Source organism: Arvicanthis niloticus, chromosome 16, assembly GCF_011762505.2.
Source record: "Arvicanthis niloticus isolate mArvNil1 chromosome 16, mArvNil1.pat.X, whole genome shotgun sequence".
NCBI classification, from domain to species: domain Eukaryota; kingdom Metazoa; phylum Chordata; class Mammalia; order Rodentia; family Muridae; genus Arvicanthis; species Arvicanthis niloticus.
In genome coordinates, this window is record NC_047673.1 from 35,355,824 (window position 1) to 35,381,297 (window position 25,474).

The 25,474-nt window shown below is 40.8% G+C and overlaps 1 protein-coding gene across 1 annotated transcript; it reads left to right on the forward strand.

Annotated features, from left to right (window-relative positions):
- The first annotated feature begins 1,541 nt into the window (after positions 1-1,541).
- Positions 1,542-24,789, forward strand: Mtnr1a (melatonin receptor 1A). The gene is made up of 2 exons (XM_034520976.2): positions 1,542-1,926; positions 18,846-24,789. The coding sequence occupies exons 1-2, from the start codon at positions 1,734-1,736 to the stop codon at positions 19,712-19,714; spliced, it is 1,062 nt and encodes a 353-aa protein (XP_034376867.1). The 5' UTR covers positions 1,542-1,733; the 3' UTR covers positions 19,715-24,789.
- The last annotated feature ends 685 nt before the right edge of the window (positions 24,790-25,474 follow it).

Sequence of the window (25,474 nt, forward strand, 5' to 3'; positions counted from 1 at the left end):
GTCACATCATATATTCATATATAGATTTACATATATCATGTACTAGATCATATATATCATATCACATATTGTATTGCTATACCATATATCATCTCCTTTTTTTTATAGTTTATGTTATTTTTTTTCCTATTATAGGTGTCAAACTTTTCTGTGGGCAATTCCGTTCTATTGAGTGACACTGTCACTTAGAAGTGATGATTGTAGCTGTGGATTCAGAGGGACAACTGTTACTGTCCTTTTCCTGCCCATGCTTACTTAAGGAGCCCTTCCTCACGCCAAGGCTATAGACTCATTTACTAACATTTCCTTAAATGTATCTTTGCTTCCACTACCTATTTCCCTCACTGCTAATTTAAAATGTTAGTCTTGGGTCTGTGTTTTATTCTTTGTTTAGATGGAATCTCACATGTCCCAGGTTTGTCCTGAATACCTGAGGATGGCCTTGAACTTCTGATCCTTTGTCTTCAGTCCTGGGTGCTGCGGTCACATGACTAGCTGCCATATCCAGTGTATACAACACTAAGGATGGACCCTAAGATTGTGTGAATGCCGGAGGGCACTCTAACGACTGAGCCACATGCTCAGGACCCTCAATTCTGCATTTCATTTCTTGAAATTAATGATGAACGTAACCATTTCACTTCATACGATAGTTGAGACAGGATTTTATACAGCAACACTGGTTGACCATGCAGCTCAAGCTGCCCCCAAACTGGTGTTGATTCCCCTGCCTCAGCCTCCAGAGCTACAACACAGGTTGCTATGTCTCATTGCTTAATTTTAATATTGTGAGGTCATGCTTTTCTGGTATGCATCTTCTTAAAATATCTTTTCTTCATTTTGCTTCACTCCTTCAAAGGGACTTTGGAAATGTTTAGGAACTGAGCTGGTATAAAATATATGGAGAGCATGAGAAATGTAAGTGTTCAATATGAGAACATCATATGTCTTTCAGTTTGTGTAAATCTCCTTCCCTGTACTGAAGAAAGTTTGGGGGTTTTGTTCCAGACTGTACACAGCTGGCTAATCCACTTCCCAGAATTCTTACATTGTGCTTCTACATCTGCTTCTATTATCTTGAGTTCCTGTTTTCAGTGATAGTTTCCAAAGAACTTATACACCTGTCATCTGCAAATATTTACATTTTGTTTCATTTAATTGCCAGAAACATCCAGCACAGACATTATTAAATCGTGCTATGCGGGAAGAAAAAGGTGTGCTTTTCATTTCATTGTTATTTTATTTTTACACACTAGTGACTATGAAAGTTGATGATTTAGATTCTATTTCATCCCCGTTTTGCCCATAAGGAATCCAGGGCATCTAGTAGCCTGATCTACTTCAGTCCTGGTTAGAATTCAAGTCTGAATCATGGCCAAATCAGGGTGCAAGTTTTCCCCCATTTGACGTCTCCACTTGTTTCACCAAGTCTTACCACACGGGGGCGCAATATGCACGCGCTGCGGGACCTCTGAGTCCAAGCTGCGGGGCAGTGGACAGCAGGTGTCAGCAGGCGGCGGTGGGCCAAGTTTAGAGAGGGTGTCCTGCCACTGGGAGGGGCTGGAGCGGGCAGGACCGCCGCGAAGCAGCCATAAGGATGCAAAGTAGGCGCGGGAGGGCTGTGCCCAGCCATAAAAAGTGGCGGAGAGGGCGCGAGCAGAGCTGGGCACTCGAGGGCTCGGGGCGACAGGACAATGGCCCTGGCTGTGCTGCGGTGAGGCACCCAGGGGACCATGAAGGGCAATGGCAGCGAGCTGCTCAACGCCTCTCAGCAGGCTCCAGGCGGCGGGGAAGGAGGGAGACAGCGGCCGTCGTGGCTGGCCTCTACACTGGCCTTCATCCTCCTCTTTACCATCGTGGTGGACATCTTGGGCAACCTGCTGGTTATCCTGTCTGTGTATCGCAATAAGAAGCTCAGGAATGCAGGTAGGGGCTCCGGGCAGCTCTCCCAGCGGTAGCTCCCTTGCGGGAGGGACACTGAGAAAACTTCAGAAAGTCCGTTTCTGAGAAACAGGACTTTGGATAATTTTCCCTCCTAAAGAATAAAGGGGTATCTTCTCTTGACTCTGTCCCTCTGTAAGATGTCAGAGATCATGCACAAGTCTTCAGTCCTTAGAGATGTGGAACTCTGTTCCCTTCAGCAGCATCTCTTTCCTCTAGATGCCTTTTCAAGTTAGATCAACGAACATATTGGTTATTTGGATTTGCATATAAATCCGTTTTCCCAACTTCGCTAAACTTGAAGATGCATAAGCTGCCAAAATGACAGAGCCACTGTTTGTGTTTTGTTGTCAAGCGTGGTTTTCAGCTAATAGCACCAAACTGCAAGGCGCTAAGAATTCTGGGAAAGCGCTTTTGCTCCTCAAATCTGCATAAAAAAAAAAAACCCAGAAACTGTAGCAAGAAATGCATTTGCATATAATATAGGACTAGAGTTAATTCTGTGTTTTAGTTATACTTGGGGTTCCCTGGAGCAATGAGCTGACCTAGTTACCCTGCATAAGAGCAGGTTGGTGGGTTCCTCGTGAGCTTTTTCACACCTTCAAATAGTATCAGGCTGCTTGGATTTCTGTTCCTTGTTTGGAAGTAAACTTTTGGTAGAAGGGCAGAGAGGAAGCCATTTGGTTAAATAGTTGCCCAAAATAGTATTTTTGTCTTAAACCAGGTAGTTGGCGAAAACTCGAATTCAGGCAGAACGCGTCTCCCCTTTGCCCAAGCATCTGCAATGCTTCAGGCTGGGCAAAGTAGAAGAATTAGTTTGAAGATGTCTAATAATGTGAATTCAGTTTGGCTTAGAAAACCGGATGACTTCCTTTCACGGATGATTGGCTTAAGCTAGAATTCTGCCTTCAGAATTCAGTAGCTTGGTGCTAGTGTTTGCAGAGCGTTGGTAAAGCCTTGGGGTTGATCTCCACCACTGTAAGAAATGAAGAGTTGGGGAACCACACCCCTTCTGAGAACTAGAAGCCTCTCTCCACAGACTGCACGGGGCTCTGAACATCCACACAAAAAGTCCCTTGGTGAGCTCAAGGGTCAGGCGACAGACTCATCCACTTTACAGAGAGGGACCCAGTGAGGCTCAGTGTCTTTCAGGGTCAGTAGTGGGAGGAGCTAATTCTTGCTCCGTTGGTCTCCATAACCTGTACTTAAGTCTGAATCCCACGAGACATTTCCCATAAAAGGCGTTCACGTTCCTGGTGGCTTAGGCAAACTACTACAACTGCCCTACTATTTTGGAGGTTATATACTGTGTTCCTATCACTGTACAGAAGACCCTTGGGGAGTTTTAATCTGCAAAGCTTTAGAGCATCATATATATATATATAACTGGCCTATTTGTTCAAAACACACCATCATTGAGTTCAAACCGTTTGAGGAAGAATAAATGGTGATTTGCAGCATAGCTAGAGATAGCTGATTCAAACATATTGTTGAGTACCTATTAAAAGTTTTAGAGATGCCAGGTACACACCTTTACTCCCAGTACTTGGGAAGCAAAGGCAGCTGGGTCTCAGGCCAGCCTGGTCTACATATCGAGTTCCAGGCAAACTGGGGTTACATAAGAGACCCTGTCTCAAAAATAAATGTTTCAATGACTGCTCAGTTCGTGCATTTGTTCAATTTATTTTGTTGGTTTTAAAAATGGGAAGATGAGGAAAAATAGCAACCCGGAAGGATGGCTCGGTGGCTGATCGTCAGAGGACCCAGGTTTGGCTCCCAGCATTCAGATGGCAGCTCATATACACTGGTAACTCCAATTCCAGGAGATCCTACAGACTCTTCTGACATTCATGGGCACCAGGCATGTGGGTGGTACCCACATGGAGGCAAACACTCATACATATAAAAATAAAAACATATAAATCTTTTTGATAAGGGGAAAGTTGAGAAACAGAGAGGAAAAAGATAAGGCTAGCACATCTGAATTCTGAAGCAGTTCGTTCCTTTGGAAGTCTGGTATTGCAAAATTATTTTTGCCCTCTTCCTTTTTTCAAGAGACTATGTTTGTCTTTGATGTCTCCAGGAAGGAGTCTCTGATATTTTACTACCCGTGGGGCTGGCCAATCACAACAGGCACTGCCTTCAAGCCGGCAAGCAGACGTGAAAGGTTGACTGACTGTCTGCTCTGCTCCCGTCCAAATCTTGCTAATGAGAAATGATGTACCGAACGTGGGAATAAAATTCTCACCGTATACATTCCAATCCAGGGAATCAGTTGTGACCCAGCCTCACTGTCCACATCTGTCAGACTGGGGTAACACCAACACCCTTGCTCTACACAAAGCTGTGTTGTAATTGTTGCAAGTATCAAATGAAAAGATACAAATGAAAATACTCTGAAAAAGATGAAGAAAATAACACTAAATGGGCATTTGGACATTATTATTATCTACTGTCTTTTGGTTTTGGCTTGCTAAAAAAGCAGAGTTGCATTTTTCTCTACATACATTACACTTAATTAAAACTTTTCCTAAAACAATATCCTGCCTATTCAAAATTCAGTCTATGCAAGCTGTATAGGATATACACAAAGGGTGGATGTTAACAATTTGTTAGACTTTTAAGCATAGCCTGTTGGGCTTTATAGGAAATTCAGAATTCTACAAAGCTTCCATACTAGGATCTCAGTGCCCATGATTAAAAGCATCAAGTTAGGGGAAAGTTTACTGCACACCAGGAGACAGCACAATGTGGCAGACACCATCATAGACAGACCCAAAACCAGCACTCCAGGAAAACTGAGCAAATGCAATCTTTTGTGGTGCTTGCTGCAAAGGTGCCCCGGCTCAGTTCTGAAAACACTAGGGAGCAATGCCCTCCTTGCTAATTATGACTTGGGTCCCTCTACGGAAAACCCATACTATCATTAGTGTTAAATTTGAATGCATAGCAGGGCAAGCAAAACATCTGTAATAAAAGGGAAATAAAAAGGGAGTATTGCTCTGCCCCCAGAGTGACTCTCTAGCTACCGACACAGTTGGCAGCATTCTGTGTCCTCAATAAGTCCTTGGAAACCATCCATCTTATTCCAAGTTTCAAGTCCCCTTGGGAGTCAACAAGAATGAGACGAAGTGTGGAGTAAATTTCTTGCCAAGGATAGGGTGAAAGCAGATAAGGTGAGCTCTTCGTATCTCAGGATTCCGCATCCAGAGCTCAACCAATTGAGGGTCAAAGACATTGGGTGTGTGTGGTTTCCATAACTACTCCATGAACAGGACAGTATAAGAGAACTTATATAGCATTCACAAGTTGTTTTTGCTTTAACTTTCTGGGCTGGTCTTGAACTGGTAGGATTCAGTGAGCCCTGCCCTCTCCCCACCCCCGACCTCCACAGAGGAGCTGAGATGACAGGCACGTGTCCTAGTGTCTTCTGAGTCGGCATCTGCTCAGTATTGGTTACCATAAATAACCTGGAGATGATTTAGAGTGTATAGAAAGATGTACATAGTTTCTATGCAGATATCCTGTCACTTGCTTAAGCAACCTGACCATCTGTGGAGCTGGGTAGCACAGGGTCTGTGGAACAATTCTGTTGTGGCTACCAAGGGATAGCTGTGCGGGCATATGAAACTTCTCATCAATCAAATGCTCCTGTGTGAGGATAGTGGTGTTGTGTAACATAGGGAAGCCTGGGACTTGCTAAAGCCAGTGGCCCAGAGCCTGTGCTTTGAGGCTTTTCACTGTGGCTATAGATAACATCTCTTCCGTGTGGGGAAGATCTGCCAGGTCTGATGTCATTTCATTTCCCCATGTGTGTCCTTGGTAAAGACAGCCAGCTTATCATAAGTTAGCAGGCTGCCATCTCAGATATACCCTTCTCTGCTGGGGAAAAAAAAGACCTCTTAATGATATCTGCTCTGCCTTCCAAGAAACATTTATGTGTTTTTAAACTCCCCCAAGGTTTCCCTATTTGAGAGAGGATGAAGCAGCTAACCACACAGAATCACCCAAGCTTTCTTCGGTGAGATGCTCTCTGGTAGAGAAACTATGGGTGAGGTTTAGCAGGATGGGTTGGGGGCTCTGATGATAAGCTAAGGGTGTGTATGACGGATCAATTCACCTAACTTAGTCAACTTTGCTGGTTTTGGTTGGGCCAAGGGGAGAGATTAGAATTGTGCCTCTCTGTCAGGATGTGTTCATTGGAGAGGAACAGCCTCTGCCAGCGGTCAGCCTTGTCATTCAGTTTATGACAATGTTCGAGAGTTGAGGTTTATGTAGTAGCACATGGCCCTCAGCTGTACTCCAAGGATATGAAAACTAGCACTTTACCCGTTAGAATAAAAAATAAATAAATAAAGAATGAGGTATTGTCTCCTGCACCATTGGCTATGTCCGTCTTATGGTCATAAGACTGGCTTGTCACATGGGTTACTAGTGATTTGAACACCAATGCTCTGTGAGATCTTTGAAAACAGCACTTGACACCAAAATAAAATATACACACACCAGATAATTGGAAAAAAACTGAAGAGAAATTTATTTAAAAATAACAGACATCTGGGAAAAAAATTTAAGTCATATTATGCTTTCAGAAGTCTTTTTCACAAAAAAGAATTTTGTATCTTGCATTTTCTCACTGTGAATGTTATGGCAAGCATCAATCATAAGAGAATCAGAGTATTAGTAAAAAAAAAAAAAATCCAGCTTCTGGGATGAATTGAAAGTAACAGGTTGAGCCAGTTTTTCAATGATCATTAATCTAAACTGGGGGTAAAACTCTACTCTCTTATTGCCGTGACCTGTAATTGGTTTAACAAAAACTGATTGTCATTGTGGATTGATTATTTCTGCATAGAATCAAATAATTTATTATATATATGTACACACACACACACACACACACACACACATATATATATATATATCTCCAATGCCAACAATGATATGAATTAGTTTTCCAGTCCAACACTTTGGGAATTTAAAAAACTCTATAGAACAATTTGTGTTAGAAACATCTCTATGCTTGAAAAAAGTTAGAACAAGAAACTAATAAAACTGCACTTTTTTGGTCTCACTTTTCCCAGAATAGCATATTTGGTCCGGTTTCTACTTATTTTCTCATGTAGCAAATCCGGCCTCTAACACTCTGTATCTAAATGCATAGCACAACCTGCAGTTTTCAAAGCAATCTCCCACAGTTCACTTGTCTGCACCACAGTCTCTTCAGGCAGCCGAGAAAATGTAGAGCTCAAATTCATAGCCAAGGAATCAGTTTTTCTTATTGTAGAAGACAGACAACCCAGCATGGGGGTGATGCCAACAAAACAAAACAAAAAAACCAACCAAACCCCAAGCCAAACAAAAACAACAACAACAACAACAAAACGCAAAACAACAAACAAACAAAAACCAAACCAAACAAAACAAAACCCAAGAATTAAAGTCAGAGGCTACAAGCTGAATCTCATGACTACCATGGGTGTAAGTCTGTCTTGGGGATGAGGTACACAGGTCCTCTGTCTAGTCAATGAGGCTAATACTATTATCTCACAACACAATCTAGGGAGATAAGTTAGAATCTGCCTCCCAGTGGACTTACCCACACATCTATTTACCTATTCATCCATCTATTTACCTGGCTTTATATACAAATAACAGTATTACAGTATTTCTGTAATGCACTCGAGGAATAGTTCCATTTAGTTTGGTTTTACTTTTTAAGGTTAATTTAATTTAAAGTATGTTATCCAAAAACAAATAGAAAATACAAAGTAGTAAAAATCAGCCAGGAATTGAAGGGTTGGGACCTACATTAGTCACTTTTGGTTTGGCTATGACAAGATACTGCTTCAGGTTTGGACTTATGTGGGAAGAGTTACTGAGTGTTTGGTTTCAAAGGGTCCAGCCCAGGGTTACTTCGACCCATGTTTCGGGCAGATCCTCAGGGCAGCAGGATCTTTTTTCACTTCTTGACAAACAGGAGCAAAGAAGATGGTGTGTAAGAAGGGTCCATAGATCAGATACCCCTAAAGCCCGTAACCCTGTGACGTGCTTCTAGCCGGGTTTCACCTCCCAATGTTTCCACACCCATATGGCGCATACGTCCTGTGGGGGGACTTATGCAAACTCTGGCTCATAGGAAGCCTATGTTCCCTAGATAGTGTTTGTTGGAATCTGGCACTTTCTTAAAGTCCTTTCCAAAGGGACTTCCATCATCCTTCACCATAGCGGCCCTAGGTGCCCCTGTGCTTCCTGTGTCATGATCGTAGCTTCCCTGTAACAGTTTCCGGGACTGGTTATGCTGTGGTTGCTTCTGTGTGTCTCTGCCCTTCAGTTAACGCTGGGAGCTCCTGCTTAGGCACGAGGGAAGGGCAGCTCGAGATGATGATGGAAGAGTTATTTATAGGATGAAGGGCAGGAATGGAGACGGCTACAGGCTACAGTAATGCAGAGATGTCTCACGTGCCGATTCTTTGGTATTATAACGTATTATATCTATTATAATCCTTATATATGTATATGAGCATGTGAAACCAAATGCTACAGAATGTGAGAGGTTGGACAGATAGCTCCACAGTTAAGAGCATGGACCACTCTTGCAGAGGATCTAAGTTTAATTCCAACTACCCATGTTGGTTGGCTCACAACCGCCTGTTACTCCAGGTCCAGGGGATTTGAATCCCACTGCTGGCCTACACAGGCACCTGTATTCAAGTGTCCAAACATGTGTGTGTGTGTGTGTGTGTGTGTGTGTGTATGCATAATTAAAAGAAAAATACATCTTTTATTAAGAACTTTCAGAATGTGTAAATGGAATTCTTAACTATATAACTGATGTATATAATCTCTAAGACTATTTAAAATAAAGATTTTTTTCATTAAATCTGTTTTTTAAAAAAAAAATACCTAGAGAACCCTCCTAGTATGATCACTAACTTTTACTTTAGGAGAAAGAATGGAAGAACATAAAATCTGATCAAATTCAGTCCAATTCAATTTTTAAGTTGCAGTCTTACAGAACACCGTATCACCTACTGATTTGCCTGCTGAGTGAGAAAATCTGTGCATTCCTCAATACTTATTTATAAATAATGAGATATGAGTTAAAAGGATATATAAGTAAACACTGATTTACAAAAGCTGGCTGTATTGATTTCTCTTCCTTTCCTAACCGTGTTTAAGCTGTCAGACTGGTAGAGAGACCCTTCCTTCTAAAGCAGAAGCGCACGCGCTCTCTTGGAGTTTTTAGAGCATCAAAAATGCAGTCAATGGACATTTCTTAAATGTCTATTGGCACATGTACCTAACTCTGCGTGGCCCTCTCATTTCACCCACTCAACCCTGTAAAGGCAGCTCTTCGACTGGTATCAACATTTTTCTCACTTCTCAAATAGGTTTGGCCAAACAAGTTGACTCACAAGAGAGGTACGACATCTTAGAAACTTTCCGTGAAGTTTAATAGTATTGCAGACAAGATACACTTTTACATTTTTATGCTTGAGATTTCAAACATTTTTTTCACCCAGGGAGTTGTACATTTATGACAATTACATTGAAGGGATTACCCTCAAAGGAAGGGATACGAAAGAATGCTGACTATTATTCAAATTCTTTCAGGCAATTTGAGTTGTTAATGCATGCAGGTGGAAAGGGAGCTTACCTGCCTTGCTATTGAGCTGTCTGAGTGTTGATTGAATTGAATATTCATTTGGATAAATATTCATTGTATCCCCACAGTGCAAGCTAGAATATGATTGATTGTTAACTTCTTGATGATGCAGCAGAGTAAAGGTCTCTGCTCTAAATTTGTGTAAAGCACGGCACCTAGAGGAGAAAGATAGCTCAGTGCCATCTTAGTGAGCACTCATGAGGACATGAGTTCAAATCCCCTAACCCTGATGTAGGTGATCACAGATAGAGGTTGTATGCTGTATATCTCCAAATACTAGAAAAAAGCTTGGGAAGTTTTCCTCACAAAGCAATGACGGATCTTTGGGAAGATGGAGACAGATGCACAGTGTGTAATGTGAATTCCATTCGTCAAGAGCTGTCTCTTCAATTTGCATAGTTCTTATGTTTATGCAATCATTAAAAATATTTTATTTACTAGATAAGAACAAAGCATGAAATAAACAGACATACGAATCAAAACGTGTTAACATAGCAGTAAAGCATCCTGACTCAAAGAGGCCAAACTCCCTGGGAGCTGAAGTCGCAGGTAGTAGCTGCTAGCTGCTGTGTGGGTTCTTCAAACTGAACTTGGGTCCTCTGCAAGAGGAATAAGCATTTTTGCCACTGGGCCATCCATCTCTGCAGTCTCTTAAAAATTCCTTCTATGGAAATCTTACTTCATACTGTTTTATTGCTAGTTTTTCTCTTCCATGCCCTATCCTTGATTTAATTTTGATATGTAAATAGGCAACATGATTTTTCTTACTGTAAATCACGAGGGTGATTCTGTTTTAGATTTCACAATTTAGAGCTATTGTTTAGTACAATTAATTTGCTTGCTTAACCCGGGCTTTTCACCAGCAGATTCAAGATTGGGAGAAGCAGATAAGGAAGCAAAACCTTTAATGGAGTTAATGCTGTTTCTTTTATTTTTTTTTGTTAATGTGGTTGAAATATTACCCTTGTGTTTCAATTTAATTCTTGGGCATGAATAAAATAGTGCAATTATCAGTAATTTGTTACCATCTAAAGGAAGAAAGACTGAAACATAGTGTCAATATTTTATATTCTGTCTTAACTGTCTTTCTGAGACAAGTGTAGCCAAATGCAGAAATTATGCAGGAGTTTTTGGAGGATTTAACAGCTACTGAGAGCTAGACGGTACCAGAAGGCTGTGCGCTTTTATTTTAAAGGAATGGAATGTTTCTCAGTCTGTTTTGTTGTATGTGTGTTGTATTCAGATGGCAAGTGAGCCACTTTCTCACTTCCTCTACGTCAGCAGACAGTGTAGGATGGGGAGCTGGGGACACCGTGAAAGAAGCGGAGACTAAGGATCTTGAAGGGAAGTAACGCAAGGGAGGCACGAAGGTAGTGAAATTCTCAGATGCATACAGTGTGGGATACGAAGCTGATACTACATGAAGGCTATGATGTGGACAGCTTGCACAAACCTTGTGTTCGAGGACAGGGTAGCCTATAAGCAGTGTGTTCGGCAACAATGGGAGATGCTAAAGAATGGGTTAGCAAGAAGGTCACTGAGTGCTAAAGAGAGGTTCACAGAGTGTGGCGGGTGGGTAGCGTCTCGATATCGGTAGAAATTGGGTTAAGAAACGAACTGGAAAGAAAGAGACTGTGCTGGGGTCAGCTTTGAGGGCAGCAATAACAGGAGGAGCGGTTAAGAAAGTGGAGGGATTCCCCATTACCGAGGGATGATGGGAGGAGCCTGGGTTTCAGACAAGAGACTTTCTGCAAAACAGAAAATGTGATCCCATCAAGGGGAACAGAACTGAGAACTGGGTATTCATTCAAGGTAAAGAGTGCGTTTCATACACTCTCTCGGCCTCACCAGTGTCACTATCGGCTTGGTTTATGACAGGGCAAGGCGCTGGAGGCTCTGGGAAACTGACTTACCTGATTTACCAGAGATAAGACTAGCAACCGACAACCGCTAGGAAGTGAATCCAGATGGAAACTCGTTTCTATACTTGGGCTGCAGACTGCATCTAGTCTCTGAAAAGATCCATTTCTAAAGCAACCAGACCTTTTAAAATCGGGAATGTCAGGTACTGCTCCTGGGATTTGAAACACACACACACACACACACACACACACACCACAAAGAAAAATAAACTTTTTATGTTCCCTTGCACAGCCAAAGAATATCGGCCCCCACCCCCATCCCGAAGCCCACCAGCTTCCTCTAGTCAGACCATTAACATCTATCCACATTGAACCGGCTGGCTGTAAAACAAAAGGTTTAAAACAAATCCTTCATGATACCTGACCTCTTGGATCTGAATCTATAAATTTACTGAAGTTCAGATACTTACCCCCCCCCCCAAAAAAAAATCTGTGTGAGCAGTCATCAGTGGGTCTACAGTCTTGCTTTCTACACAGTTAAAATCCAAGGCAGAAAAAGGAAGAAAATAGGAATTGGCCCAATGAGAAAAAAACAAACAAACAAACAAAAAACCCAAAACAAAAAACAGAACCCTGGTAGATAAATGCAAGAGAGCAATGAATTCCTACTGTGTAGATGCCACTTAGAGACTTGGGAGTATGTTTCTCTACCCAGAAAACCTTTCTTGAGCACCTACTGTGTGCTGAACTCAGCGTTCATAAGAAGCACAGGCAGAGTCCTGGATTGTACTGTTTTTGAGGGGCACAGCTTCACTGTGTGTGTGCTTCTGTGTTGTTTTGCTCCAGGGAGAGTAGCTGTGTGCAGAGAAGATGAAAGGAGTCGAGATCAATGCCAAGAAACATTTAGACCTCATCCTTCTCCCTTCTAAGCTTGGTTAGTTTATGTGGGGGACTAAAGTAAGATGTTTCTCGTTTTTTTTTCTTCCAAGAAGCCAGTGACTTTCTTAGAGAACTGCCTGAGGTCATCACAGAGCTGCAGAGCTGTCTTAAGTTCTTGAACATTGTCATAAGCTGAGTGACAAGCTTGGTGGCCCAAGGAGGCAGTCCCTCTCCATCCTAATGAGAGAGTCAGGACGATTCTAATCTCTCCCCTTGGCCCAACCAGAACTAGCAAAGTTGGCTACATTAGGAGAATTAGACCTCATACACTGCCTTAACTCCTTATCAGAGCCCCCAACCCACCCTACTAAACCTCGCTCATAGTTTCTCAACCACAGAGCATCCCACTGAAGAAAGCTTAGTGATTCTGTGTGGTCAGCCTGCTTCATTCTCTCTCTAATAGGGAAGCCTTGAGCAATTTTTAAAAACACATAAATGTTCCTTGAAAGGCAGAGCAGATATCATTAAGGGGTCTTTTTTTTTTTTTTTTTTTTTTTTTTTTCAGCAGAAAAGGGTATATCTGAGATGGCAGCCTGCTAACTTGCGATTAGTTGGCTGTCTTTACCAAGGACACACATGGGGAAATCAACCGACATCGGAACTGGCAAGAGGCTGACAGATCTTCCCTATTAAAAAGGTGTTATGTGAATCTAAGTCAGAGAATTGATCTGTCATGGTTAAACTGGGGCTTGACAGGGGTTCTCTAAGCTGGCTGAGAAAGCAACATATGGCAGGGAGGGAGAGTTAGCAAGGAGGAGAACTCAGGAAAAGCCTGGGTTTTGCTTAAATCTACAACTTGAAGCCTCTGCATAAATCCATCTACAGCATTGACCATGCTTGATGTAAGGCTTTTGTCTTCCAGTATCAGCCATTGGTCACTGAGGGCAGTCTCTGGAGACCTAAACCACTGTGAGCCTATGGGGAGCATGTGGGTCTCAGATATTTCAGAGAGAAACAGGGCCTCTTGGCAAAGAGGATCTGAGGCAGGCGTTAGCAGCAACCTCGGTAAGGCTTATACAGTAAGGAGAGTAAGCAGACATGAAGACAGAGTTTATGGCTGAGCTTCTGCAGCCAGCATGTTGAAGAGAGCGCTCAGGAGAAAATCAGCTCTCTTCATATTACGTTAATGTACAGATTGTCATTGTGAAAGGGTTGATGTGACAACTTTAAGGACAGAAACCTAAAGTCAAGGCCACAAGGGCTGTGTCAGTATGATGACTTCATCTCGTGATGCAGAAGTAGTTATCCAAAGGCAAGCGAGAATGAGGTTTGCACGAGACAGATTTCTTTTAAGCAACAAAGTGACTAATGAGCCGTAAAAATCTGGTCCACAACAGGACATTCTCAAAGTCTCACACAGCTAACTTCATGGTGGAGCTACATCACTGTCTAACAAATCACTTTAAAGTTCCAAGCATGAAAAGTACACCTCATTCTCCTCTTCTGTGTCAAGTAAAAAAAAAAAAAAATTCTTTTGTGAGTCATACTGATCCAAGACTGTATAGGGAAGATAATTTTGGAAACATAGTTTTGAATTTTCCTCAACCGACTTAATACAGCACCAGAACAGTAGATCCCCTCGTAGTATTTGACAGGTAGATATTTATTTTAGTCAAAAAGTAACTTCCCAATAAAGAAGATACCAAACTGACGCCTGACAAAATGTCACCATTCTTCTGAAAATTGGAATGCAGCAACACTCTTTCCCTAAGTCAGTCATCTTCTTATGAGTTTTACTATTTTTCCAGCTGAATCACAGTCTTTGTTTATACCCTCCAGTCTACTGAAATACAACCTTCACTTCTACCACAAACTGGACAGCAAGCCAGTATCATAAAGGAAGAAAAAAAATAATGGCTAATGGCGTCTCGACATGGTAAACAAGAAATATAAATAATTATTTTACTGTTTGTCTCTGTAGTTGGTCACATGATCATTATGAGTAGTTCTAAGTCCTATCCACTCCCCATTTTCTCTTCCCTCCACACATTGTGGTCACTTACCTATTCAGATGGCTTGTATATTTATTTCTAAATCTCTGGGGAAATTGATAGTTCTACCTGATTTGGGCTATCTCAGCTTTTCATTGGATTTAGTTACAGGTCTGGGAGTGCTAAAACGCCCTAGGGGTTCCTTGCCTTTAAGGTATACTTTATGAGTTGGATTGTCTAATTACAACCTGTCTTCTCTCTTAATAATTAAAACCAGTTACAGTAATAGTACCCCCTCCCACCATACACACAGATACATTGATTCACCGAAATGAAGAACCCAAGGTATATGACTGTCAGTCTCTACTTCTAGTTTAGTGAAGCCACAGCTTGCCTGGTAGTAGAAGACTTTCTTCCTCAGATTAAGATTTAGAGTATCAAGACTCTCTGGAGGCTTTTGGCACCATGGTGTGGTGGTCTATTGAGGTGTCAGGTCAGATTGGTATCTTGGGGTACAAACGGCCTGTGGGCTGCAGGTTGATAGCTTGCAAAACCAAGGGAACCTAAAGTTGCAAGGACAAAAGACAGGAAGCAAAGAGTTGGTAAGAAGTCTCTCCTGTGGTTGAGAGAGGAAAAACTCAAACATCCACCCTTGATTTTATGACCAGTGAATCTTTGGTATGAGGTTAATGATACTATAAGACAGGAATCCCATCCTGGGATATGCAACCATGGGGTGATGCAGCTGGCTTTAAAACAAACCTTCAAAACCAATATTCTAAGATGAGAAACAGGTTCAGTGAATTCCAAGAGCATGGCTCCGTTATTATACAATAAATCCCTTAGTTTGAACCAGGCCATGAAAAATTCCAACCTGGTGGACAAGGCATTCTAGAAGGGAACGCCATTCGCTTTTATTACAGTCAGTGCAAAGTCTCCCCTGCCCCTGAAATCCCAGTACTAACAAGGGAAGGAGACCCAGAGACTGGGCCCAGAGAGGTGGGGGAGGGAGGCCTAGTTCTGGCTCAGCTCAGCAGATTCTGCCTTCTCCAAAGGCAGATATTTGCATGCTTGTTTGTAAACCTGGGTTTTCTCCATTTCTAGACTGTGCTCACAAAGAGTGTGTGTCTGTTCCGTGTGTGTGTGTGTATCTCAAGCAGCATGCACCGCAACTTTTGCTTGCGTTTGGCCACGCAAATTATATTATTTTCTTCAGACAATGGAAACAGAATAAGCTTTGTTTCAAAGTCCCTGTTTCATTAATTACTATTAAAGAAAGAAGGTGAAAAGCCATTACGATGTAAGAAACATATGGAAGTTGCCAGAAAAGCGAATTCTTTGTGTGACTGTTTGTGGTGCATGTGCGCATATGTTGTTGCATGCTTACATATGTGTATGCATATGTATGAGTTTGTGTACACATGTATGCATGTATAACATATGTGTGCATATGTGTGTGTAGGCCACAGGTAAGCATTAGATATATTTATCAATTACTTGCCACCTTAGTTTTAGAATTACAGTCTTTCAGTGAAGCCAGAGGTCACTGATTGGTGACTGGCTCACCAATGAATTCTGGGATTCTGTACCTCCACTCTTCCAGCACTGGGACTGTGTGTGCGTGTACCCATGCCTGGCATTTTACCTGGGTGTGGGGATATTACCTCAGGTCTTCCTGTTTCCCCAGCAGTCACCTTACTTGCTGTTGCATCCCCCCAGATTTTTTAAAAGTCAGTCCTTTAAAAGTTGGTGATAGAGGTGCAACTAAAGGGTTAATGGCAAATTCTTTTTCTCCACAGATAATTTTAAATTACAAGCTAAATACCTACATTCTGGAGTCTGTGCATTTTAGCGCAAAATATTTAATAGTTTAAAATGATGTGTATGGTATCCAGCGACACACTAAAAAGTGCATTTTAACCCATGTGGTAAATAAAATTTAATTTAAACCCATGTGGAATGTCATGTGGTAAAATAGCTTGGTGTAGATTTACTTTTAGAGAGCTTAAAACTCAAACCAAAGACGTTGTCATAGTTGGTTGGGATTTTTTTTTTTTTTGATGGCTTTGATCCTTTTTGTCATTTACAGAAATTATGCTTTATTACTGTTCAACTGTGTTAATTAAATCATTAATTTAATTTTTTGAATTAATTTCAATTAATGTTTGGGAAATACAAATATTTGGGGAAAAAAATAAGCCAGAGATTCTATGTAGATGTGTCTATCAGGCAGCTTTGTCTCCTCCCACTGTGATGTTTGTGTGTGTTTTGTTTAGGAGGATTCAGGGAAGGGGCTTCTTTCTTTCTCTCTCTCTTTTCTTTCTTTCTTTCTTTCTTTCTTTCTTTCTTTCTTTCTTTCTTTCTTTCTTTCTTCATTTAAGAACACTACTAGGTAAGAGTACTATATCATTTAGTCATAACTATTGACATTTTAAGGACATTTATTCTTCTAGGAGTTTGGAGGTAGGTATGGTATACATGTGTTGGTATGAGCATGTATGTGTGGAGTGCACATGTATGTATGTGTGGAGTGCACATGTATGTATGTGTGGAGTGCACATGTATGTGTTCCTTCCTGTGGAGGCCAAAGGTTGACTCTGAGTATTTTCTTCCAAGGTTTACCTCCTTAGTTTTTGAAGCAAGGTTTCTCCTGATCCAGCTGGCTGGAATGGACGGATGGTTAGTGAACTCCAGGGACCCACCTCCCTCTGTCTGCCTGTTACACTGATTGTAGGTGTATGCTACCTGCCTCACTTTTCACATGGGTGCTGGGATTCAAAGGTGGGTCCTTATGCTTGTGTGTCGAGCATGTTACCAACTGAGCCATTGTGCTAGTCTATGAGGTGGCATATGCTAGTGTCAACTCCGTGCCATTCCATGTAGGTTAATATCCTATCCACTTTTACAGACAGATATCAAATTTGCCCTTGATTCTGTTACAATTCTTTTTCCTGTCTGTTCCTACACAGTACCCCAGAACCCTTTATGTTCAGTTGATAAGTTCTTATCAGATGTAATGTATTAGTATGAACACAAAATTCTGACATCTTTAAAGAGGATACTGCTTATTTGGGGCTAGGCAAATAAGAAAATGGGGTATGTATGCTTTGAATGGGATTGGAAAACATTAATAAGAATTTCAAAACTGGATTGAGGATTGATTTAAAACAGAAGGGATATTAGAAAATGAAGCCTTTAAAAATCCACAAAATGAAAGAGCATGTTGGTAGAACATCTCAGAAACTCAGCTAGAGTCCTTTTTCTATACACTGAAAACATGTCCAGTTATGACATTAGTACAGATGATTACACTTACTGTGAATATGTGGAATTTAATGCCCTGATTTTAAGTTATTCCTAAATACAAGAGAATTCCTTCTCTCCTTCTGCAGGCTGACTTTTATATGAGTTGGAGACAGTGCACAGAGCTTGGCATAAACTGCCTCACGTAAGGCTCACTTGACTCTAGGAGGGAGACACTATCAAGCACCTCTGTATCACGGAAGAGGGAATAGAAACTTGTCAGAGTGAAATAACTTGGTCCAGTTCCATAGCCAGTGAGGGATGATGCCAGCATTTGAATCTAGAAACTGATGGTGGCACCCTTCCCTCTTAGGGCAAACGTATTAGAGCCTCCAACTCCCAAAGCTAGAGAGCCTTTGGAAGAACTAAAGAGATCAAAGACCTTGATTTTAAGGAAGCCATCTGAGGCTGACTTGAGAAGTAGATCATGTCATACTTCTCAGGTGCAATTCCAAACAAAGGAAGCCGCGAACATGTGATGATCCCGAGACTTGTTAAAGGAAGGGAAACTCGTCTGAAATTCAGTCCTTTGAGGAATGAAATGTTCTGGAGGCACAGAAATTCACAAAATGAACTTGACTGAACAAGGGCAGTGTTTGCACTTCTTGGTGACATTAATTTATCATCTCGCAATATCTATGGTTTCGGGTCAATATAAGTTGTAGAAATAGCTTGTGCACTCCCTCCCTCTCTCCCTTCCTCTCTCTCTCCCCCTCTCTCTTGCTGTGTCTCTTTCCCTCTTTCTCTCCACCACTTTCTCCCTCTCTCCCTTCTTTTTGTTCCTTTAGCATTTGGAAGTATGTATGCTGCATGAGCATATATATTTTGCATGTCTGTATGGGTATATGCACACGTATGCTCATGGGTGTGAGGCTGGGGCTTCATACTGGGTATCTTCTTCAGTCACTGTATAACTTATTCATTGAGACAGACTCTGTCAATTGAACCCAGAGTTTGCCTCTACTACTTGTCTGGCTAGCTTGCTTGCTCTGGGCTCCCCGTGTCTACACCTCACTTGCACTGGGACTATAGGCAGGCTCCAAGCCCATGGAGCTTTTAGATGGGTACGGAGAATCCAATCTCCAGTCTTCAAGTTTGCCCTGGTTATCTTTCCAATCCCCCTTTCTTTAGCACATGCTCAGTGATGCAATGTGTATTACTCCGGTATTAACCTGTGTTTTCTACATTTTTCTCTCTCAGGGAACCTATTTGTGGTGAGTTTAGCTGCTGCAGACCTCGTGGTGGCTATTTACCCCTATCCCTTGGTGCTGACATCTATCCTTAACAATGGATGGAATCTAGGATATCTGCACTGTCAAGTCAGTGCGTTTCTGATGGGCCTGAGCGTCATCGGCTCCATATTCAACATCACGGGGATCGCTATGAACCGTTACTGCTACATTTGCCACAGTCTCAAGTATGACAAGATATACAGTAACAAGAACTCCCTCTGCTACGTGTTCCTGATATGGATGCTGACACTCATCGCCATCATGCCCAACCTGCAAACGGGAACTCTCCAGTATGATCCTCGGATCTACTCCTGTACCTTCACCCAGTCTGTCAGCTCCGCGTACACGATAGCCGTGGTGGTTTTTCATTTCATAGTGCCTATGATTATTGTCATCTTCTGCTACTTAAGGATATGGATCCTGGTTCTTCAGGTCAGACGGAGGGTGAAGCCCGACAACAAACCCAAACTGAAGCCCCAGGACTTCAGGAACTTTGTCACCATGTTCGTAGTTTTTGTACTTTTTGCCATTTGTTGGGCCCCACTCAATTTCATAGGTCTTATTGTGGCCTCAGACCCTGCCACCATGGGCCCCAGGATCCCAGAGTGGCTGTTCGTGGCTAGTTACTACCTGGCGTATTTCAACAGCTGCCTCAACGCGATTATATATGGGCTACTGAACCAAAATTTCAGAAAGGAATACAAAAAGATTATCGTCTCACTGTGCACAGCCAAGATGTTCTTTGTGGACAGTTCAAATGATGAAGCAGATAAGATTAAATGTAAGCCCTCTCCACCAATAACCAATAATAATTTAGTAAAGGTGGACTCTGTGTAAAAAGCCAGTGGTGCTAGTGTATTATCCATACTGATTGGGGTCTTATTGCTTTCCCTGTTTGCTTTCTCATGTCTAGAAACCAATCTTTCCAACTTGAAGCTCTTTAGGGTTGCCTCCATGGTGTTGGAAATGACTTCCTGTCTGCCCCGTAATCAGATCTCCAGTATTGAAAGGAATACTGAACACACACAGACATATGTTAAATAAACAACGTCTATCAGCAGAGAAAGTCTATGTACAGACTCTCTCGTCTCTGGGGCAACCAGGTCTTGGGGGCCCACACACTTAGCATTACATATCATAGTGACAAACTGAACAAAATGTGAAATGAATCTAAGACAAGAGAGACATATGATATCTTTCTTTTGTTTGAAATGCATGATAAAGGGTGTTTATTCTTACCTATGGCTGGATCGAAATAATCAGATTAAAAGCCAGTAGTGCAAATTAACCTGGGTTGAACATGGACATATTTCTTCTTATTGACCCCCTAAACAATGCAGTATAATGCACTAAACGTTAAATGTAACCCAGCAATGATTTAAAGTACTGCATATGTGAAGCTATATATTCGTTATATACAAATACTGCCTCATTTTTCTCTATGTTATTTGAGCATCTTCAGGATTTCATATTCTTGGTGCCAGGGATCCTGGAACTAGTCCACAGCAGATACTGAGGGACGGCTATAATCTCTTTCTCCTCACATCTTTGACAATTTCTCTAACAGGAAAAGAAAAATAAATGTGTCTATTTGTAAGTGAGTAAGAGAAGCAAAAATGAGGAGTGAGGTAAGAGACTGTCACTAAAGAACAGAAAGTGTAGATGGAGTCTACAAATGGCTCCACAGTATAGAAAACCCAGAGCCACCAGAGCCACCAGAGTGCACCATTGGCCGGTGGTTTCCCAGTATTGGGTGGCTCCATCCATCACCCATGTATCTGACACTCTGAACTGTGCTGCATGTACCAGCTGGCAACGAACTACCACACCACAAGGTTTTATTCAGCTGTGAGTGTGAAGGCAATGGCTACGGACATTGTCTTATTCAACTTTATTAGTTATTTAGCCTAGTGTGGTTTCTTCACTACTTTGAATTTCTCTTGATGGACTGGATTATCTACACAATTCTTTTAAAAACGAAGGGATCAGGAGAACTTGGGCACAGCACTGCCTGTGCCCTAGATCAGTGGTCTGATTGGAGGAGGAAAGAATTTAAACCAAAGAGCTCTTGTTCGACAGAAGGTGCAAAACCAATACTCTACAGTAATTCACTTCGGTGTTTGTTTGCTCCAATAAGATTTTATGTCTTGGGGCAAAACCAAACTGTGTTTGACAGACTCAGGTTATATAAATGCTGACTGTATGTTATCCCAGGGGTCTGCTAGGGACTGCTGTGGTGTATGTTCCAAACAATGGCTTGCTACAAATCACAGGTAATGCTTTCCTGTATTATAGAGACCTATAACAAAACTGTTACAAGCATAAGTTGGTGGCTGTGACCATACACACAGATACAGACATAGATACACACACACACACATACACACGCACACATACACAAATGCTGGAGTGCACACACATAGACACACACAGACAGACATACACACACACGGGGGGGGTCCATATGCATGCATTCACACACACATACACATAGGCAAAAATTACAGTTTGATAAATTTGCTGTTACCTGCATATCTAAATAGAATTTCTCTGGAAAATTAGAGATAATCAGACGAAATTCCACCAATGACTGTTTTCACCAGGGAAATTTAGGAAATACTTAATTATGTCACAGGGAGTTGTTGGGGTATATATACCCAAGATTTTTTAAAAGATCTTTCACACTTTGTTTTTAATTATGTGGATGTGTGTGTTCTGTGTGGCTGTATGTGCACACAATTTAGGTATCTTTGAAGGATGGAGAAGGTGAATTCCCCTGAAGCAGAAGATACAGGCAGCTGAAAGTCATGTGACCTGGATACTAAAAACCAGACTGAAGTTCACTGCCAGAAAAAAGCAGGGTTTGGTTCTGAAGCAGAAGCCAGAGGCCTCAAGCCAGCCCAGTGACCCATGGCAATGAACGTTTACCAGAAAAGCTGCTTGGGCAAACCACAGCTTTCATGGCGAAATTTTTTATTTTGTGTTTTCTTTTGCGGGGTTGCAAGGGCAGAGAATGCATATGGGGGGATGGGGAGATGAGTGGGATTGGGGTATAGCATATGAAATTCTTAAAGAAAACAATAGAAAGTTTTTTTTTAAAGACACACACACACACACACACACACACACACACACACACACAAGAATTGCACGTTCTTAGCTCTTAACTGCTTAGCTGTGTCTCCAGCTCCTATAAGCACAAATTTTATCTTCAGAATGTTACCAAATTCTTTTACATTCAAAGCTTCTATTTCTTATCAAAAAAATGGTGGGAATAATATTTAACATAATATTTTAAACTCAGAACATATCACAAATTCTATATTAACATCATGTTCTGAACAATTGAGTTAACTGATTACACTAACTGGATTGTCATTTGCTTAGAAATGACTTAGGAAGTTCATTTTGTCAATTGCATGTGTGTTACCAAATATGTACATGTGTATGTGTGTAAATAATTTACGTGTTTAAGCAATGGCATTTTTACCCAATATATCTTCAGACTTCATGTATTCTTGGAGGATATCAGATAGGGTAATCAATCTTAAGTATTAAATTCATAATTACTTATTGAATAAGCACACTCATTCTGAACATCATAATAAATAATAGTTTTGATTATCTTTTGGACTACCTCTGATGCTGTCACTAAATATTTCACTGTAAACAACCAAACTTATTTGGAAAGTAGGAGGTGTATTTTAAGTCAGTTTAAAACACCCAATCATTATGATTTAAGAGTTTCCTGAGCATAATAATCTTGTGTGTGTGTGCCTGTGTGTGTCGGTGTGTAGTGTGTATACATGTGCTGTGTATGTTGAGGTATGTGTGTGTGTAGTGTTTGCATATGTGTATATATGTGGTGTGTGTGTGTGTTGGTGTGGTGTGTATGTGTGTTGTGTTTGTGTGTGTGTGATATGTTTGTGTGTATGTGTGTTGTGTTCTTGTGTGCGTGATGTGTTTATGTGTATGTGAAATATATGTTGAGGTATGTGTGTGGAGGTGTTTTTGTATGTGTGTGTATGCAGTGTGTTGGTGTGGTGTGGTGTGTGTGTGTGTGTGTGTGTGTGTGTGTGTGTGTGTGTGTTAGTGAGGATTAAACCCAGGGCCTTGCAAATTTTACGCAAACACATAGTAGCTATATTCCCACCCCTTTTTTCCTTGTTATTTTGGTAGTGTTTCATCACTGAACTGCCCAAATTGAACCTAACTTACTATGCAGCCCATGAAGGCTTTGAACTTGTGGATCCTTCAGGGGATCCACACCACCACGACCCTTTCATTGTATAATAATCTTTAAGCAACTTTTTCCCTTAAAAATATCTCTCAATTTTTTTCCTCTAGCTTACTTTTTCACTCTTTGACTTTTATGTTTGAGAACAAAGCTTCAATTGCAAATGATCCCTGCACAGGGAAAGTTGCTGTCGTCTCTACAGTTCTTTGTTATTGGTCACAGGCATTTTGAAATCCATGGCTGTGTGTTCCTGAAAATTTACACAGTACATGCAAGTGGTTTTATTTATTATCAATATTTACTACAGATAAATATAACAATAAGTTACTAAATAAGTGCTTGTTTTATCAAAGGATAAAAGGTTAGTGGTAAAACAAAATTTCAAGTATAAAACCAACAGGAAAAATATTAAATTAAATTCTATATGTGAGATACAAGACTAACAACAGACTAAAGAATGTTAAGAAATCTTTTTGGTCATCAAGTTCCCAACATATTGGGACATAACCTAATAGAATGAACTTATACTTTTCTAGAAACAGAAGGAAATGGACCAAATCATGCAAATTTAAACCATGTTTTAAAGTGTGAAGCAAAAAATTGTAACTTTAATTATGGAACGATAATCAAAAATGAATATAAAAAATCATTAGCCTTGATAATAGATTGTATTTTTCATCTCTGAGACAGAAACATTATAAATGAATTAAAAAATAATGTATTTTACCGTTAGAAAGTTTAATGCGAGAGAAATTATTTAGGTATTTAGATATTATTTAGGTATGCCTACATGATCATATCGTATGTATCATCCAGTTAACTGCTTTTTGTTTAATTTTTAATGTTGGTGATGTTGAGTGATGTGAACGGTTTCTACAGCTTTAAAGAGTCAAGGACTATTTGCATGCTGGGCTATGTTGTTAATAATGGTAAAATAATGGCACATTTGTAGGAAGTGATACCTTTATTTCTCAGTTCAGGAAGTCTACAAATACAATGCTCGTTTGTCACTGGCGCTTTGGACATCAGACACCGGGCGTGTCTTTCTTCTGTCAATCTGGTGCTCTAGTTCCTGATAGAACGCTCACCTTTCAGTGTTTGGTGTAAATCTATCTAATTTAGTAACACGAAGTGAAGAAACTGTTTTGAATAAAACAAAACTAGAGGTGCCTTTCATTTCTGTGATGATCAGCAGCCCTCCTAAAACTCTTGAGGTTTGGTACACCAAGGACCAAATGCCAGAAGAGAATCAACACTTGCCATGCAGATCTAAGAATCATGTCAGCGAGTGGATTCACACTGTAGGGAATTATTAGTAGAGTTTCTTCATCAACTCTGTGGCCACTAACCTACAGGGGCCATGTTTACTTCAACAATGTTCAGCTCATTCAAAGTACTTCAATATACAATGTTAACGTGAGTTTGGTTACTATTTTATTTTGAATAAAACCTTAAGACGCTTGGATTTTTAATACTGAATTTATATTTCTGAAAATACATCCATTATCTAGTTGCATGTTGTCGCTACCTTTTACTTTGTCATGTACCCTGTCACTGGCAAGGATGAGTTACCGTGAAATCTTGGAGGGCCTATGCTTTGTTTTGATAAAAGTTACACGTGTAAGTTTGTATGAACACATACATAAAGATGAATATGATTTCTTGTTACGTTCAAGTGTTCCATTTGTCTTCTATTATTTGCTAGCAATTAAAAGTTGGCTAAGAATGGAGGGTGTTTCAAACACTGTTTTAGCTGCGTGCCTGAACGTGGACCATAAACCTGAATTTCTGGTTTGGTTTAAAACACACACACACACACACACACACACACACACACACACACACACACACACCACACCACACACATACACACACACACACACACACCACACATACCACACACACCACACCACACACACACACACACACACACACACACACACACTACCTATATATCTTCATGTATTCATGCCCATCATAGAAAAAAATTCAATTCAGTTGAACATTGCTTGTCTTATCACAATACATGTTCAAAGCAAGCTATATTCTATTACAAGGCCAGACTCATTGTAGTATTTCACAGATATGTGAAGAATATTTCCAATTTAGTATAGTGAACTTGATGGAGTCCTTTATTTCTTGAAACTGAGAGGATAAAAGACAGCTTATCTTTTATACTTTTGCATGTCCAGGTGACAGAATCATAAAAGGGACCTTAGAACTCATGTTCAGATTAATCACTTCATTTTACAGACTGTGAAATTAGATTTATCAAAATTTACATGCCTGGCTAACAATCTACTGAAGTGAATGGAAGAATGAAACAGAACCATGACCCCTGAATTCAGTGGAAATTTAGA

Coding starts and splice junctions, on each gene's coding strand:
- Mtnr1a (XM_034520976.2), top strand. CDS start 1,734: ATGAAGGGCAATGGCAGCGAGCTGCTCAACGCCTCTCAGCAGGCTCCA. Junction 1,927..18,845: donor TAAGAAGCTCAGGAATGCAG/GTAGGGGCTCCG, acceptor TTTCTCTCTCAG/GGAACCTATTTGTGGTGAGT.